Genomic DNA, 18,755 nt, shown 5'->3' on the forward strand with positions numbered 1-18,755 from the left:
TCAAGGCCTTTTCAAAGTCTCTTTTTTCCACTTTCTAGAGCTCTAAAATTGGTCACCTATCTTGAGTCTGTCAATATACTCTTCCTCTTTGGAGTTGTGCAAAGAATGTAATAATTTTGTATTCTTTTTTGGGGATACAAAAAGATAGTTTGGTGGGAGGATATGTGAGTAATCCTTTCTGGAGAATATTTAAAAGATAAGTGAGAATTGGTCTTAAAATTTAAATTATAAAATTACTTGGCTGAAATACATGACAGTTATATTGCCCACCAAGGAGGCTGGAGATTCAAGGCCTTTTATAGTCAGAGTGTAAAGTAAGAGAGAAAGTACATCACAATTTAGCCATTGGATTTGTAATGTTGAGGAACAGTGTGAAAATGTTATCTGATTATTGGTGGTTAAAACGCTGAACTGGGAGCTATAAATTATGTATTGTTTCTCTTACAGAATCCAGACAACCTCCTGCTACGTGGTGAGGGGAGGGGTCATGTTTTGTGGAGAACTTCAGGGCTAATGTTTATTACCACTGTAGCATAGGAAAAGGATGAATGCTGACCCACAGCTACGGCTAGGGCTAGGACTGTTCACTTCTTTAGCATGATGAAAATTGCTTCCCAGTTTGGAAACACCTAAGTGTACCCTATAAGCACTGAAATCGCTGTGTCAAAGCTACTTAAAAGCCTAATATCCTTCCGTGTAGACCTGAAGGGACTTTCTGATGTACTGTGTCTATTAGTGTCTTTCTGAACCACAACGTGAGTTATGATCCCATTAAACATAGGAGAGGAATAATACTACTTTTCTTTTCCTTTCAAATATGCAATCACCCTTGAAGCCTTTTAAAATGAAAGCCCCTTGCCTTTAATAACAAACATTTCTCTGGCATTTCGTTTTCTTTTCCACTCGTGCTGCCATATGACACCCCTGACAGTCTTTCCAGTTTCTTCAGGAAATTAAGGTACAGAGCCTGTACAGCAAACAATAAAATAGCTACTTTTTTATGGAAAGTAAAGAAAGAGGTGCTTTGCTCCTCTCACCACGACACCCCACCAGCGTCCCACCACAACTTCCGCGTTTCCTACCCCACTGGCGACGGTCCCCACTCCCACCACAGCCCCTTCCTCAGAGGATCAGTGCATCAGAGACGCCTGAGAGCCGCGCGATGACCTCCTCTGCTTCCCGCGCGCTTCCGATGGCACTAGGACCCGGAGACGTCCCCGAGCGAGGTTCGCGGAAAGGCAGCCAGACTCCTCCTTATCTCCAGTGTCAAACTTGACATCCGCCTGCGAGCGGAGCATGGTAACTTCTCCAGCAATCGGAAGGCTCGCCCTCACATCAGTGGCATGCTTCGTGGAGATATGCTCCTCTCACTGCCCTCTGCACCAGCAACATGGATTGTCACCTCTCCATCCTCCTGCTCGGCTGCTCTCTTTTCAGCTGCTTCGGGGAACTGATTCTCCAGCCTTCCAATGAAGGTAAGCCAGGTACCGATACCGGAGCGCAGGTCCCGACCCGGCCCGCACGCCTCAGCGCGCGCTCTCTCCGAAGCGTTTCCTCCACTGGTGCCTCGGAAGGGAGCAGTGTGCGCCCAGTAAACCGAAGATGTGCTTTTATTTTCCGCTCTCTTCTAAAACACTTTGGGAGATAATTTTGGATTGTCACAACCTTCAGAGTGTGTTTTTAATCTTACAGCAATTCAAGCAATTACCTTGTTTGCCAATTTGAAGCAGAAAGAAAGAAACCCCTCCAGTTTTACAGCTCAGTATGTTAATTGCCGAATAGCCAAGGCAGTATTTTATTTTTTAATTACGTCCATGTGGTACTCTGAGAAGTTTAAAAGAAAATCAAATCCTTCTTTCTAGATTCCGTAGTACGTTTAAAGATAATGACAGGTTGTTTCTACTTAAGATCGTGGTATTTGTGAATGCACTAAAGGAAACTCAGTTTGTTGAAGCTAAGGTGTGTGTGTGTGTGTGTGTGTGTGTGTGTGTGTGTGTGTGTGTGTGTGACACTGCTGTATTGAAGTGATGTGTAGCCCGCCGGGCGATAGTTTGCTCTGTGGTGCAGGTTCTAATGAGCAGCATATGCCACATTAACATAAGTAATATTTGCAGGAATTTACAATAAGCTTGGTTGGATTCCTTTTTGTTTAATGGCTTATATACAAATAGGAGACTATATTGAATGATTAATGAATAGCTCCTGGGTAGATATCGTAAATAACTGAATAGCAAATTAAGAAAGAATGTTTATATGCAGCAAATGGCATTTCCTTGATATTGGATTATTTATTTTCTTTTAATGGGCATTCACCACTTTTCAGTGTATTAAATGCAAACCTAATACTAAGGACACTATTTCTTATAGGATTGTGTTGTTAATAGATAAATCACTTTTTCCCTCTGTGTCTTCTGCAATCTATTCCTAATGATTTCTGAATGCAATCACTAAGTCTTTAAGACAAACTTCTCTAAATGATTGATTGCGTTAGAGCAACACTTACAACTTTGATTTCTTGATAATGATTTTGAACTTATAACATTTCTTAATCTATTTTGCAAGTTAACAATACTGAGCAATTGATGTACAAACATACTGAGGCGTATATCATTCACTAAAAACTACATCGCTGAACCAATACTGTAGCAGATTGTATACATTATTTCATTAAATAGAAAAATTACCTCTCATATATGTTGACCTACTTTCACTGCTATTAGAGTAACTGAATTTCTTCCTTTCCTTAGTCATTGCCTTTATCAATTTGGCAAATTTCATTAAATATTTCTATGTCTTACTTTAATAGAGAAGTTAAAAAATTTAAAATGTGAAGATAAAATCATCGTGCTCACAAATGTATTTTACCAACCCAAATTAAAATACTTATTTGAAAATAATAGTCCTTCATCATTAACAAAAAGCAAGAATAATTATTTGTAAGATACATACATGTCAATAGTTCACCTTATTGTTTAAAAATCCCTTTTGCTTTTTGGTCGTATTAAAGTATCACCAGTAAATAGAAAATAACATCAAAATCCCCACAATGCTATGATAAATCTATTTTTTCAAGTGGAATGTATAAAAACTATGTAGATGATGGGTATTACAGAATTAATAATGCGCAAGAATATAGCTGAAAGTCATAGCTTTGTGGAAGACATAACCTTTCAGGAAATTGCAAAAAATGACTTCTTAATCTTATTCACACCAATGTAAAATTAATGAGTATTAATTTAATGAAACAAGAATAATCAAGTGTTAATTGCTTTTAAGCCACACCTTGGCATGTCTATATATAATTGCACAGACAGGTATATATTAGTACTAAGTACATAGGAAGGAAAATATACTCAGAAAACTGATATAATTGCATTTAATTTCCTTGGATAAAAGTTTATCTATTGTTCATGGGTTTATTCTTTCCTGACTGCATCCTGTGGGTAATGTCTCCTTTTCCTTCTGAGGTCATCAAGAGAAGCTTTAAACCAAAATTTAAAATAATTATTTAAATTATTTTAATAATTTTATGAGTGAGGCATAAATATTAATCTAATAGCTTGACTCACAGTAGTTGAGTTGATAATGTGAAAATCATAAAGGGTAAGAATGTATCAAGATTTCATGCAATTCTTTTAAGAAAGTAATGTGAACACAGGACAATGCTTCTTAAAAGTCACATGTAGGAGGAAATGATAAAATAAGTCATATTTATGTAGATTTCTGATACATTTTTTGAAATTTAAAATAGTATTAATTTGTTTTTAAAATATGCTAAAATTATGTTTCAACACTATAGGAATTTTACTAGATATTTACTAGAGTATATTTGCTTAAATATATTCTGCAATCTACTATGTCAGGAAAACAGAAATAAACGAACAAAACCTGGCCTTTGTGCTGGTTGACCAAAATCTTGTCATTATGAGTTTTTTAAATTTGAGATTTAATCATTATTATAAATATTAAAATAGCATAAGTACCTGATAAGAAATGTAAATTATCATTCCACTTAGTAATTCAAATGCAATGACTTGCTTTATGCTATAAGGAAAATGATTCCAGGTGATACATTTTATCATTGGCTTCAAAATGATAATAGATGTTCCTAATTTCAGTGATCACTTACATAAAGAGCTGGCCTGTATAGTTCAACAGAACTTTATAAAAACTTTAAAAACTCTCATCAGGTTTCTTTGTTCACATTAGACAAAATTTTCTATAGGAAATCAACTACTTTTCATTACAAAATTTGAATGTTATGCCATATTTTTGTTAGAGAATATCATATGTTTGGTCCCTGTGCCCATCAGATAGATTTATACTAATGATAGATGGAACGAACTTCAGAAAGAAGCAAAACTTAATATACAGTGAAGGTATTGAGTCTTACTAGTTCAGTCTCCTTTAAAATTGGGCAAAGTACTCTCTCTAAACACATTAATACATTATCAACCCATATGAAGCTGAATGCACTGTTTATTCATCACTATTTTCTACACTAAACATTTTTCCATCTAAAAGTGTTCACAACTCAGATTTAACATTTACTCATAGAACTCTTTACTTTGAAGCTCCAAATTTTCAAAATAAAATTGAATGAAATTAAATCTTCGTATTTATATACTACTTATTTTGGAAGACTTCCTTTCTTTTGAAGTGGCTGAGATACTGTTTCTATGAAATGCCTTTCCTTGAACATAAATCTTCTAAGTACTAGAGGAGACTATGTGATTAGTTAAAGCTTAAAGTAAAACTTACGGATGAAAGCTATATGTTTCCCTTTGGGTAGTAGGCAAATGTTGGAAAAAAGTATGTAAGTAATGGATTTGTTTCTTTTCTAAAAATCTATGAAATGGCATTGCTTTTCATATATATAAAAACTTATTCTCAAATAAGAATGTACTAAATTGAAATATGAATGGAGAACAATGCTATCATCTTTATAGGAATTTTTTAAAGGTTTACGTTAGCTTTTAATAGCATTTCTTCATGCTAGACTAAATAATTGAATGCATTATACAATTTTGTAATTTAATAGTTCTCCTAAAAGCTTGCTTTTACCCTCCCACCACCACCACACTACTAACTGTGCTATTTGCCTGAAGGTAAGAGAAACCTTAATTTTACTATTTTATAACCCACAACAGTTAACACTTGACCTAGGTCATTAACAGGATTATCAGCAAATTTGTTTAAGCTTTTACTGACAATCTGAATTGCTACGATAATATTTTGATTGTGCCAAAAAGAAACTCCTTAAAACTTCTCAAAATCTATCATGAAATTAATTCTGAATCTATATGTTCCTTAAAATATTGATAATTATAAATTCGAGTGGGAAAATATTCACTTTGATACCTCATTCTCATTTTTGTTTTACATATCACATCATTCTCATCCTTTTCATAAATGATCAATTATAAACCTTTTAAATATTAAATGTTCTACCAGTATCTTTAGGTTTATAAATACAGAATAGCTTCACTGTAACTACAAACATTTCAGTTTTATGAACTTTTATTCTTCATCCTATAGTTGATATTTTTTTTTCTGCCCACTGTAAGGTAAAAAGTTAGTTGGATATATGTATAATTCACAAGTGACTGGAACTATAAAAAGGAAACTACATACAATAAAACACCACAGCCTGGTGTTAGGTCATGGCTATACTTTATATAAAGTCAGTTTTCTCCCCACACAAAATGGTAGAAATTGGGAGCTACAATAATATAAATCTGAAACAAAATATGGTACACAATCATAACTTAAAGGTATTTATTAAACATTGTTTACTATGTCTGAAAAGTTTCATGTAAGATTTCTGACTCTTTAAATACAATTACACCTCGCCTCTTTATCATGTAAATACTTCATTGACTCAATAAATTTTTACAGATCAGATTTAATAAGATTTTTTATCCCTTTATATATGACTCATATTTGAATATTCAAATATCTGTGTTATTTAATTGCCTAATCATTTTTAAGACTTTTTTCATAATTTTTCTTTTAAAATATCCCTGAATAATAAGTGCTACCGAAACTTTCAAAGTTTTCTGAAATAAAATATATGCAATATTTAAATATCAAATAATCAGTTACATGTGCACAGGATTTTCAAAGGCTAAACATATTTTCACAGTATATTTGATTTACTAACTTCAGTACAAATGGAGACAGTAAGACGTGATCTTGAAAGTTACATTTTTCAAGTCATAAAATCTTCAAAAAAATATCAATAAAACTTTTCACAAATCATCAAAGCCCGATAAGTTCTTACAGACATTTACTTACTAAGAAATCTGTGATGTAGACTCTTCGATTTGAACCATTTTCCAAGGATTTTGTTTAGCAAAATACTAGATGTAAGGGGTGAACTCTGTATTTCTTGGAATAACACTAAGTTTTACAAATAATTTTCTGTCAAGATTCTCTAGCTTATTTGTGACATGCATTTATTTCTTTCTTTACAATATTTAATAAACTTGTTTTGAGGAAAGATTGAAAAGAACAGATTCAGGTGACCCTTTTGGTTCAGTTTTCAGATATCTGGATTTTATCACCAGAGAGGGTCAATAAAGGGCTTTTACCAAGTGTGCAAGTAGCTTTCCACAGATTTTTCAAATAAAGGGTTGACTGGTGGTGTGAAGAATTTATTGTATTTTCCATCCAGGTATAGAGAAAACATCACCTTAGAAATTGACTTCTTGTAAATTTGAAAACCATAGCTAATTCTTCTGTAATGATTTTAGAATTTTTTTTAAAATGTGATATTAAGAAAGTATAAAAGCTTCCAAGCACCACTCCCACCAAAATCCAGGAAGACACTGCTGGTCATATTGCCAGTGTGGATTCCCCAGTGTCCCTTGGATTCACGCTCAAGGTCTGCTGCCAGGTGCTTGGTGTCAGGTAGTTCTTGGAACTTGGCAGGAGGTTTTCTCCAGGAAAAGTCTGAGGCCAGCAAGTTTTAGTTTGTCTCCTAGCAGCTTTCTATGAAAGCAAAATGGTTGGTTGATTACCCACTCCCTCAAAGTGTATGCAAGTGAAAAGAAAATAAGTTGATGAAAAGGCGGAGAGGCAGGAGGGCAAAAATTCTATAGACCATGTTAATATTTGAATTTGAATCCTGTATGAATCCTTAGCTGCAAAAGAGACTTTTCTCCCGTAAAGCATCTAGCCAATCCATTTTTGTAAAGTCCCTAAAGAGCTAGCATACATTGAAAGGAGGGGGATTGGCTTTATTTCTCCTATCAAGCTTGCACACTTCTGATTTGCACCCATCACAAAGTGTTTTATTCAGGAAAGTTTTAAAACTGCAAGTCAAAGAATGTTTCCCTCTCTCGAATGCCTGGGAAAATGCATGCGGAGGGTGGATGGAATCAAAACCAGCTCAGCAAATAAGGCTTCGAACTTGGGAGTGATTATTAAACTGGAATCCCTGACTGGAGGACCCCCCCCCTTTCCTTTTCTAAACCACGTCCTGCTGTTCTAGTCAAAGCAAAGGGTGAAAATCCACATAAGCCAAACCAACATGGTGAAAAGAGAAGAATAGATGAAGAAGGAGGGGGAGACAAGTGGCAGCACTGTACAAACAAACTGTTGTGAACAATCTTCTCCGTAAACAGGGGTGGCCACGGGAGAGGACTGCGCCTCCTTTTCTTCATCGCCGCCGCCCAGGGTTAATAATACACTATTGACTGTAACAAAAGTGTGCCTCGAGGGATTTTAACACCAAACAGAGCTTTTAGGAGTAGCGACTGTAATGAAGCCACAGAGAGGTGATCAAATGCTCCTCGCTGCCACCACACCCACCATCAGGGCTTCTTACAAACTCTTCTTCTCAGCTAGCTCAGGCTCAGCGATGCAAAGGAAACACGGTCCCCAGCCCCCACAAATCCGCAACAGCTCATTAATTTTTCACTACGCATCCGATTAAAGATCAGACCTAGAAACCCCAGTCCCCGGTCTGTGGGACCCCAGCAGTGGGGGACCAGCGAGTGAGTTCATTGTGGCAAAATCGGGGCAACGCGGCTAGCGCACCCCGACCGGCCCGGGACAGGGACGAGGCAGGCACAGGCCAGAGTCCCGCTGCTCTAGGTTTTTGCCACGCGGCGGACGGCACCGGGCACTCTCTGCACACCACGCAGGCAGGGACCAGCAGAGCGCCTAGGCGCAAATGAGGCGGACACCCAGTCTAGAAGAGACTCCGGCAGTTGAGAAGCAGACGTGCGCCCTCTGCCTGCCGTCTCCGACGGCTAGCGATAGGAAAGCCGGTGTCCCCAGCACCTGGGCTTTACCTGGTCATAGGTCCTGCCCAGCGAGTGCAGGAGGCACAAGACAGGCTGGGCGCGTCCTGAAACTGGACACCAGATTTTGACCGGAGATCTGTGAAGGCCTCTCGGCCTTCTCCACCGCCATCAGTCACTTCCCAGCCTCCTTTCCATCGGCGTTTATCAACCCACCAGGTGACAGACAGAGGAGGACAGGGGCGTGTAAGGGTTCATGCTGAGCTGGCCAAGCATTCTGTACCCTTCCAGCTCTGCTGGGACGCACCGGGGACCCTGAAATCCTGGGCTGTCCTGTGCCTGTGTGCTGCTGTCTGACCCTCTTTACTATGTGTTGATCTCTTGGCTAGTCCACTCTCCATAAGTCCCTACCTAGATTAAAAAGTGCAATCTTTTCTTCAGTCTTCTTCTATTTATTATTACTATTATTATTATTATTATTATTATTATTATTATTATTATTTATTTTGGTGTCGGGGATCGAACTCGGGACCTTGCACTTGCAAGGCAAGTGGCAGAACCACTGAGCTAAATCCCCAGCCTTCTTCAGTTTTCTTTAATGTCACCTACTGATACCATCTATTAGGCTTCTTATGATTACTAAGGGATGTCCCATAAACATTTCACTTGTACACAATCGAAAGTTGTTTTCTCCCAAAGTTCCATATTGACTGATACCGTTTTATTAAAACATGATTTCCCTCTTCTGATTTTCATAGAAACTTGGAATGAGTCTGAGGGGGTTTCCGGAAGGTGGGCAACCCGGGTAGATCAGTAGTTGAGTGATGCTGGTATTTCAGTGTCTGTGTCAAAATTCGGTGTTTTTCAGACAAAATGGAATTGCAGAAGACAGTAGATTTCAAGACTAGATAGATAGATAGATAGATAGATAGATAGATAGATAGATATAGATAGATAGATAGATAGATATCTTCAATCCTGTATCCAGGAATAAAAACTTCAGTGTCCCACTGATTTAGATTTTTCCCTTACATTTATCATTCTTCTCTGGACCTCATCATTAAAGTAGGCTTTATTTCACCTGATACAACTAAAAAAAAAAAAAAAAAAGACCACAATAAAGTAGTAACTGAGCCAGATTGCTTGTCTTTGTAACTCCAAGTTAACTTCCTGTGTTTTCTCTCTCGTACACAAAAGCTTGCGAATTATGTATGCAGGCAGAGTACTGGGGTGTCATCTTCAATCACAGTGACTACACTATACAAATTTGTCTTGTGATTTTGCCAAAACAATTTGAAAAACTTGAATTTTAAAGTGAGAAATCAAAGTAAACCAAATAGGTTGAGGGCATTTTGAAAGTGCAAAGTGAATATAGCCGTAAATTATGATTATTTGCATGGGTGAAATACAAGAAAACAAGTTAAAGCATTTTTCACATGGACAGAAAAATAGGTGGAAAGAAGAAAAGTGCCTATAACACTTTTTCCTCACACATACTTTCCTCTGTCTGCCTTTCCTAACACTCAGGTGAAACCTTTCCTCACCCTGGAAGGAAAATTGTGTCAGGAATTCCACAGACAGAGATTGTGAAGAAACTGTCAGTATAACAATGTGGTTATTTGGAGTTTTATACAATAAAAACTGAGGTATAATGGATTATTGGAATTGTCACAGAAGTCTCTAACAGGAGAAAACTGAGCATGGTCCAAAATATATTTCTGTTCACTGTGGAAACTTTCCTCCATTTTAAAGATAATTTTTGCATTACTTAAGAAAAAAAAGAATTTCTAATGATTTATCTTCTCTTTCATAAAAACGCTTGTATTCTATTTAAGGGACGCATTGAGAAAAGGTAGCTAAAAGAGGGTTTTGAAAGGTAGCAAATTAAATTGAGGGCAATTTTATGTTTCATGTGAATATTTCAGCACATATGTTTTGCATTAATTGCTACAATAAATTCTGTTAAACTGGCAAAGAGCAAAAATAGCATATTGATGACATCAGGCTTCCAAATTACAAGTCTGCTTTTAAGCATCTTTCTTTCTTCACTGTAATGTTTTTAAAAATTAATATATTAGCCCTTATGTTCCTAAAGCCTTATCCACCCACTCAAGTTATTGGCACACTTTCCTGGAGCAAAAGTGAAGGCTTAGCAGCAGACTTTCGCCTGGCTTCTGGAGAATGAGTAGCAGTAACTCTCTTACTCCTATTTGGATTTTTATTCATATGTGGGATTGCAGAAGTCTCCTAAATCAAGAGAAATGTAAATTTGACTTTAAAAAACTATTTCTAAGGATGATATAAATTTATAAAACAGTAGCATTCTATTATCGAAACTTTAGGTGTTTTGTGAGATCTAAGCCTCAGCATAATCAGCATAATCCAGAAAAAATTTGCTTTTAAAATTTTGCTGTAAAATAAATCATTTTACATTTCTAATAGTAAAAATTGTGTAACAATTAATGTGACAAAAATTAGAAAGCTTCAACTTGACTTTTGTTTTAAAAGAAAAATTTAAATTTAGTAGAACCCCAAAATGACTGGAGCAAAGGGAATCATTTGAGTCAATTTGCTAAGTAACAAATCTATTTATTCAATATTATAATTCTCTCATCTTGAATTTAATATATATATATATATATATATTCATTAATTATCTTTTTTCAAAATAATAAGCTAGATAAATGAACCCAACAGGTATAGGTGATAAAACTCCTCCTGCTTTATAAAGATATAAAATCTTAAATTTTAGTTTTTGCTTCCGATGAAGTTGATTAATTTCCATCCATATAAAATTTTAGCACTCCTTACCTACCTCAGAATGACTATGGGAAATAAGAGCACGTTGTTCATAGATAGCATACATTGATTTCCTGATTTTCAAACCCAACTTAGCAATGAATGAAAGGCTATAGATCTTAGAAGACTATATTGTTGTTTTGCAAAAGGTAGCAGTTTTCATCCTGAAGAGGTGTCAGGCCTGGAAGCTGACTTGCAATGTCTTCAATATGAATTATTTTATCAATCCTTTAGATAAGTTAAACAAAAGGAAAAGTTAATTTGCAACAGGAATGTAAGTTGCCAATGTTCCTTTGTCCAAACTGAGCTATTCCCACACTGTGACTATGAATGTATGAATGATATATAACTCATGAACTCGCGATAATATAAATTATATTTTTCTCTGAATTACAAATTGGTGGTGAGAAAAAGAAAAAGTAAATAACAACTTGTTTAACTTGCTTACATTTCCCTCTCTCTCCTTACTGATACATAGTCACATAGTCATTGTGACTGCTCTCAAACATGCCAAGGTTCTGTTTTTCTTTATAAAAGAAGGACAAGACCTGACATCATTCTACAAATTAAAAATTAAAATGTGAAAATGTATTACTTTCCTTTAATAAAATATGCAAACCTCATCAAATGTAACTATTGCCAAATATTGTACCTTTAAGGGGGCAGAAGGCAAAGGAACAGTATTTTTCTCTTTGTTTACTTTTTTCTATCTGTTTTACCATAGATAAGTTAAGACTCATTTACATTAGATAACTCAAAAAGATAAGCTCAAAGATTTTACTATGGTGTTCTCAACATTTCTGATCTAAATTACAGGCCTTCCATTGTATTGTAATAAGCAAAGCAAATGATACAGAATATTTTAGGTAATCCATAGATAATTATCTTGAAGAATATGAAATCAAAGCTGTATCCTTATTTTACTTTTCCAGACATCTAAACTAATAAGCTTTATTATGCATTGCTTTTTCAAATATAATATGTGTGAGTTTGTTTGGAAATATAAAAATGTCCAGAGGATGTTTTTAAGTTGAAATCTAATATCTTTTATCATTACAATTTTTCTTTCCAAGCTGTTATTTTGAATTCATGTATTCAAGAAGGGACTTCCAGGAATATTTTTATTTCTAAAAAGATTACTATCACTATTATAGCTGTTATGTAGGTCAAGGTCCTTATTTTAGTCCATTTTCACAAACAGTCAAAACCTTACTTAAAGAATAGCTTTTTAGGATTTCAAGTTTGATAATAAAGATTTTATAATAATTTGATAAAATATACCAAAATAGCCTACTTTAGCAGACAATGGCAAATGTATATGTTGACATTTGAAATACTATTTGATTTTGACGATTATCTTATATAACTTAATACTTTTTTTTTTTACTTTATAATGTTGGGAAAATATTTTTCTAAATTAGATGCACAGAATACTTTAAAAAAGCAAATGTGCTAAAATATGCGATTTGTAGAATTATTAATATTTCACCTTTAGAGACTATTATATTTTGGACAGACATTTTATTTGTCTTAATGATTCATTTATCAGTTGATACTGTGCAGGGACAGAGAACTGCTATTCTAGTGCCTATTATTAAATTTAAGATGGTTAGTTTACTAAAAATTCACTGGTAAAAGAAAAACCTCACTCGTTTTCATTATAACCCATCAACTGATGAACGGATAAAGAAAATGTGGTATACATACACAAGGGAGTACTACTCGGCCATAAAAGGGTAATTTTGAGTCATTTATATCAAAATAGATAGATCATGACACCAGAGTGTTAAGAGAAATAAGTCAGACACAAATGGAGAAGTACTGCAGTATTGTCTCTAATATGAAAAACACAAAATATACATTTAAAGAGCAAAACAAAGAACCATGCTAATAGAGGTTGTCTTCCTATAGATGGAAAGGGGATCTAGGGAAAAAGAGAGCTGGGTAGGGAAGCTCCACTGAATAAAAGTGATCAAGTTGCAGTGTATATATGCATCAAACCTACAAGCTCAGGGTAATTATTTTGTAACACAAATGTATACTAAAAGATAAAGAACACAATTCTCAGATAGTCTTTTTTTTTTTTCTGATTTTTCCTCTCTGAAATGTTGATATCAGTAGGACCTTTAGGTTTATCTGACTGAAAAATAAATGGGTGGAAAGGCAACTTTCAACACCTCAGAAACAGCATGTGGTTTACATTTGTTAAAATATTTCGGTCTCAAGTAGAATTTTGGTCTTTTTTATTTTCTTAACCCACTCTAGCCAGGAAAACACAGACATTTTCTCTGAGACTGTGTAATTTCATTCCAAGGAGTTCTCTCTGCTGTATGCATAAATTTAGATGAGCCAGCTAATTACATTTTATTTTATAATTACAATCTGTATAGAAGTAACTCCAAATAATTGCCTGAGAGGAAAAGATAATAAGACAGAGTAAATCGACAGTATACCACCTTCTTCAGATCTTACGTCACAAGAATAAACTATTAAGATACCATGCAACAAGAGAGGTTTATCACAAAAATCTTAAGCACTATAGAATTTTCATCAACTATCACATAATTATTTTAGTTAGTTATTTTATAAATACCTACTCATAAATTGATGATTCGAGCCAGGTGTGGCGGCACACACCTGTAATCTCAACACTGTAGGCTGAGGCTGGAGGATTGCCAAGAGATATAGCACAGCCTGGACTACATAGTGCTTTCAAGCCCAGCCTGAACTACATAGCCAGACTTTCTCACAAAAATAAAAAAATAAAATAAACTAAATTGATGATTCAATGGCACAAAATACCTTTTGAATTTAACACAGATTACAGGATATTGTACATGCAAGAAATTGATAAGTAGGACCAGGGATTTAGCTCAGTGGTGCAGGCATCTGCCTAGCAAAAGCAAGGTACTGAGTTTGATCCCGGGTACCAAAAAAAAAAAAATAATAATAATAATAATAATTAATAAGTAATAGTTGATTTCTTTCACAATTTAGATAACATTTTATTATTGTTACTCTAGCAATGTAATATTCTTTAAACCTCCTGAAAATTATCTTATATTTAGATACATAGATCCTAAATAAATACAAAAACCCACAGAAGCCGTTGAATTAAAAATATGTAAATGCAATATACAAAAATCATGTAAAATATCTAAGTACGCCAAAAAAAGTTGGACTTCTCTTAATTTCTTCTCAGTGGTATACCTCAGTATATACAGAAATACTGAAAAGCTGAGCTTTGGTAGATTGCTCTAAGACAAAAAAGTCTTGATTTATGAATTTCATGTTACATTTATCCAGAAAACTATGCAGAAAATTATAACACATAGAATGAAATGTACTCTTTCCTGCATCATTTCCTTCTATTTATGATACATAATTATCATCTAGAAGTAAATTAAAGGATTTCTGCTTTTTGTAACCTAGAGCAATGCTACTATGCTCATCATAATGGAAAGTGATGAAATTGGTAAAGGTTAAGTGTTAAGAGATATGGTTGGTGAAATTACAGTGATTATGTAATTAGAAAAGAAAATGCCATTATTTATTAGTAAAAGCAAGGATGTAATGAAAAGATGGAATTTGTGTTTGTGCGTATATATGTGTTTGTAGTTATTTGTATGTGGCTGTAAAGTCCTCATACCTAAAAGAAAATATATCTTACTTTAGGAATCTGCAGTTCTTCATCTATTAAAACCTACTATTTTCTTAGAAATAATATTTTGATAATTAATGTAACCTGATATATTCACAAAATGGAACTATAGTATTACCACAAACATCATTAATGTAATACTAGATAATTGAAAAAAATCTCCTACCTCAGAAAGAAACTATGGAATTTAATTTTTACTATCTTTTTAACACTACACACATTTGGAGCACTTAAATACTCCTTCAAATTGTGAATATTAGTTTAACTGTCAGAATTTCTAAGAGGACAATTGATGACTATGAATTAGAATTTTGAAATGGCTTTGAAAGAAATCTTAATGTGTAAAAACTCCAGAAATTTATGCCTCAAGTTTTTAATCTGTACTCGAATTGAGAATGTTTCAATCTTTTTTGTAATAACTGAGTTTTTTAATCATTTTAATGAGTTTTTAAATAATTTTATAATCCTTAGTGCATTCCTATTAGTAAGAAGATGGCATAAAGTCTTGCTGTAGACAATTCTACATGATATTAATGATGTAAATAAGTAATTATTCCGAATAGACTTTTGACTGAATCTTGCTGTTATTTTGAAGGATAGAAAAGTGAGGAGTGTGACTTTTTGGCACAGTCCAGAATATTCTGATACATGACAGTATAATTCAGAGGCAGGAATGACAAGCAAATTTTCTTCTTTCCATAGGTTCTTATAACTAATTAGAAACACTTCATTCCATACTTTGTTCTTATTCTTTTACTCCATTCTACACCTTCTTATTCCGGATGCCACGATTCCTTTTGTCAATCTCACTTTAGTGCCTACCTGAAAGTCAAATTGAGAATCCAAGTGAGGATTACCTTCAACTTCTCATGAATGTAAATTTCTTCTACTAATATATCTCTATTCAAAAGCAGTAGACCTAGAGTCAGTAAAACGTATGTGAGACAGTTGTGATTCTCAACATAACTGGATTAAGCGCCACCCAGTGGCTTAGTAAAGTACAGTCCTGAGTGTGCCCTGGTGGGTCATAGAAGCATGCTCTTGGGTCCCTCCTTGTCCCTTTCTCTTCAGGGTTTTTGGCCTGCCCTCTGCTTCCTTACTCTTGTTAACTGAGTCCCTTTGCTGTGCCGTACTCTTCTGCCGTGATGTTTCTGCCCTGGTGACAGAAAATCATAAACTGAATACCCTAAAACCATGGGCCAAATATCCTCTCTTTAAGTTGTGGGAATCTGGTATTTTTTACCAACAACAGGAAAGCTGACCAATACATTACCTGAAAGAAATCTAGAACCATATTCCTTCTAAACATAGGATAGTGATTTCCAAATACAATTTTGCTAAAAAGTCCTACTATTTATGTGTCATATCTCTTCAAAATATTTACAACTTAAAACTTTATTTTTAAAAGACAATATATTCTATGTCATTTTTTGAAAAGATAATATTATGAAATTTGTTAAGCAAGGTACTACATAGCAAAGATATTTGGAAATCACATACTTAAAAAAACTCTGGTAAGGGACAATTTGTATCTTTGGTAAATAACTGGTTTGAGGCAATCATTAAAGAGTCAAAGGGTTGGAAATTTAGCTCAGTGGTTCCGCCACCTGCCTTGCAAGCACAAGGACCCAAGTTCGATCCTGGTACCAAAAAAACAAATGAGCAAGCAAACAAGCAAGCAAACAAACAAAAAACTTGAGTAATTCAAATATTTAGCCCGGCATGGTGGTGCACGCCTGTAATCCCAGCATTCAGGAGGCTGAGGCAGGAAGATTGCTATGAGTTCAAGACCAGCCTGGGCTACAGAGCTGAGTTCCAGAGCAGTCTGAACTACATAGTGAGACCCTGTCTCAAAAAGAAAGAAAGAAAGAAAGAAAGAAAGAAAGAAAGAAAGAAAGAAAGAAAGAAAGAAAGAAAGAAAGAAAGAAAGAAAGAATTAAGACATGCTTAGATTTTTACTCATCTTGAAAAATAATTTCTTCTTTGTTGAAATTCATAATTGTGGATTTAATTGTCCAGAAACTGAAATATACACTCTCTGTGGTGAATTTTCTTTAAAATTCAGACTGCAGCATTATGATATTGTACATTACACGGATCAAGCCCACTGTCCCTGTCTTGACATTTGAATAGCAGTGACACCAGAAAAGAAATGACCAGCTCTTCATGTTTCAAGAGTGAAAAGCAGTAGGAACCAGACTGCTTGCCTTTATCAGTGTAGCGTTTAAGGTGTACACTTGCAATCAGAGATTTAGTTCGTGTATTCAGTAAAATCACTAATAATTCACCTTCAAGTTCCATTGTCTTCACTTTTTATTACAAGTATGCTATGCTCAAAGGCTATACAAAAGATCACAGGAGATGAAGTTTTATTGAACCTGGGAAGTCCCAATTTAACAAACATTCAAGTGTTTAGAGTTCTTAGATTGTATTATTCTTAATAGGCAACACACAAAAGGAATCTTATAAAACCAAACTAAGTGCTTCTAAAATAAGTATTTTGATGTCACCTATTCTTCTCAATTAGGTCACGTGTTGATGGTTGATTATAATTACAATCAAAAGGCCAAACTGGAATTGTTGTTACATATATAACTTTTACAAGAACACTGGGTCTACATAACACTTTATAAACTGCTTGTGGTGTAAACTATCTTCATGTCATTTGATCATTGTAAAAATATTGTGAGATAATCATAATAGATAAAATTAAATGTTTGATAGACAAGAGCGTCAGAATTGTATATAATAATGTTTTCTTTACTCATTCTAAATAAAGTGTGCTAGAAATTTAATTTTTGAGTAAGTGTAATAAATGTAATTAACTTAATATTCTTATTTTATTTTACTCTATAGTATAATTCTTTTTAGTTTAGCTGTTCTCCTTTGCGTCAAAATCAAACACAGAATGATTAGTCCTTCTGACTTCATTATCATTCGAAAAAATGTAAGGATATTTATTTCTTTAGTTAACAAATTTCATTTTGATTAATTGTTTAAAATACAGGTGATATAATAATCATATCTTTGTTGACTCAATTTTTTTCTGGTTAGGAATATTAAAATTAAACAAAGTGTTTCTCTTAACATATGAAGTGACACATATATACATATATTATATATCTAGTGCATATTCAATTATTATTTACACACAATGATCCTTTGAGCCACTATATTCCTTATGATCTAATGATTTAGAGATAGATCAAGTTAAGTTTTACATTCAAATCCTATGTAAAACTCTGAGAAATCAATGGATGGAAGTGATAAAACCAACAGATGGAGTAAATGTCTTTCTCAGAATGAATATTAGGATATAATTTAAAGAAGAGGTCTATTCTTATATTTTCAAAATTCTTAACACTGACAAACCTGAAGCATATTCTGTAACATCAGTTAATAAAGAATTTTTATCATTTTTTGAGAAATAATTTCAATACAATTAAGCAGGCTCTTAATTTCAAAACTGATATCCTGGGAAATAATACAGTTATGGAAATTGGACTAAGTAATCCATAAAATTGATATTTTAAAATGTTTCTTCTCACCAGGGTTAATTTTATGAATTCAAAATCTTTAATCATTAAGACCGTCTAAGATAATAGTTAAGTTTAGGTTTTTCTCAGTTGCAAAATGTAGATAATTCATCTTTGTAAATTTTATTTTTTGAAATTGTAATGATTCAGAACTTTTCTTATATTCAATATATTTATCATCTAAAAGCTAACCAAATATATATTTTTAACATGTTAGTAGTGTTTGAAAATTTATGTTACCCTTTTTATTAATATATTTTATAATTAAACTTTCCTGATAAAAGTCTAATCAAAATGCTTGAATATCAAGTGATGCTTTCTATACATAAATACATGGAAGCCTGGTGTGGTGGTGCATGCCTGTATTCCCAGCACTTGGGAGGCTGAGGCAGGAGGATCACTGTGAGTTCAAGACCTGTGTGAGCTACATAGTGAGTTCCAGGTCAGTATCAACTACATAGTGAGACCCTGTCTCAAAAAACCAAAAAAAAAAAAAAAAAAAAAAAAAAA

At 34.1% G+C, this 18,755-nt stretch overlaps 1 protein-coding gene across 3 annotated transcripts in view; it reads left to right on the top strand.

Annotated features, from left to right (window-relative positions):
• Positions 1-1,260: 1,260 nt before the first annotated feature.
• The window catches only part of Epha3 (EPH receptor A3), a 353,550-nt gene continuing 336,055 nt past the window's right edge, over positions 1,261-18,755 (top strand). For 2 of the 3 annotated variants that reach the window (XM_010602894.2, XM_010602895.2), the window contains exon 1: positions 1,262-1,475. In XM_010602894.2, coding sequence (XP_010601196.1) covers positions 1,391-1,475 — 85 coding nt within the window. In that variant the 5' untranslated portion in view covers positions 1,262-1,390. Of the gene's footprint in view, positions 1,476-18,755 lie in introns of all 3 variants that reach the window. The other variant, XM_033755902.1, reaches the window with a different exon arrangement.

The sequence above is a fragment of the Fukomys damarensis genome, unplaced genomic scaffold (assembly GCF_012274545.1).
Source record: "Fukomys damarensis isolate Sample0158 unplaced genomic scaffold, DMR_v1.0_HiC HiC_scaffold_24, whole genome shotgun sequence".
NCBI classification, from domain to species: domain Eukaryota; kingdom Metazoa; phylum Chordata; class Mammalia; order Rodentia; family Bathyergidae; genus Fukomys; species Fukomys damarensis.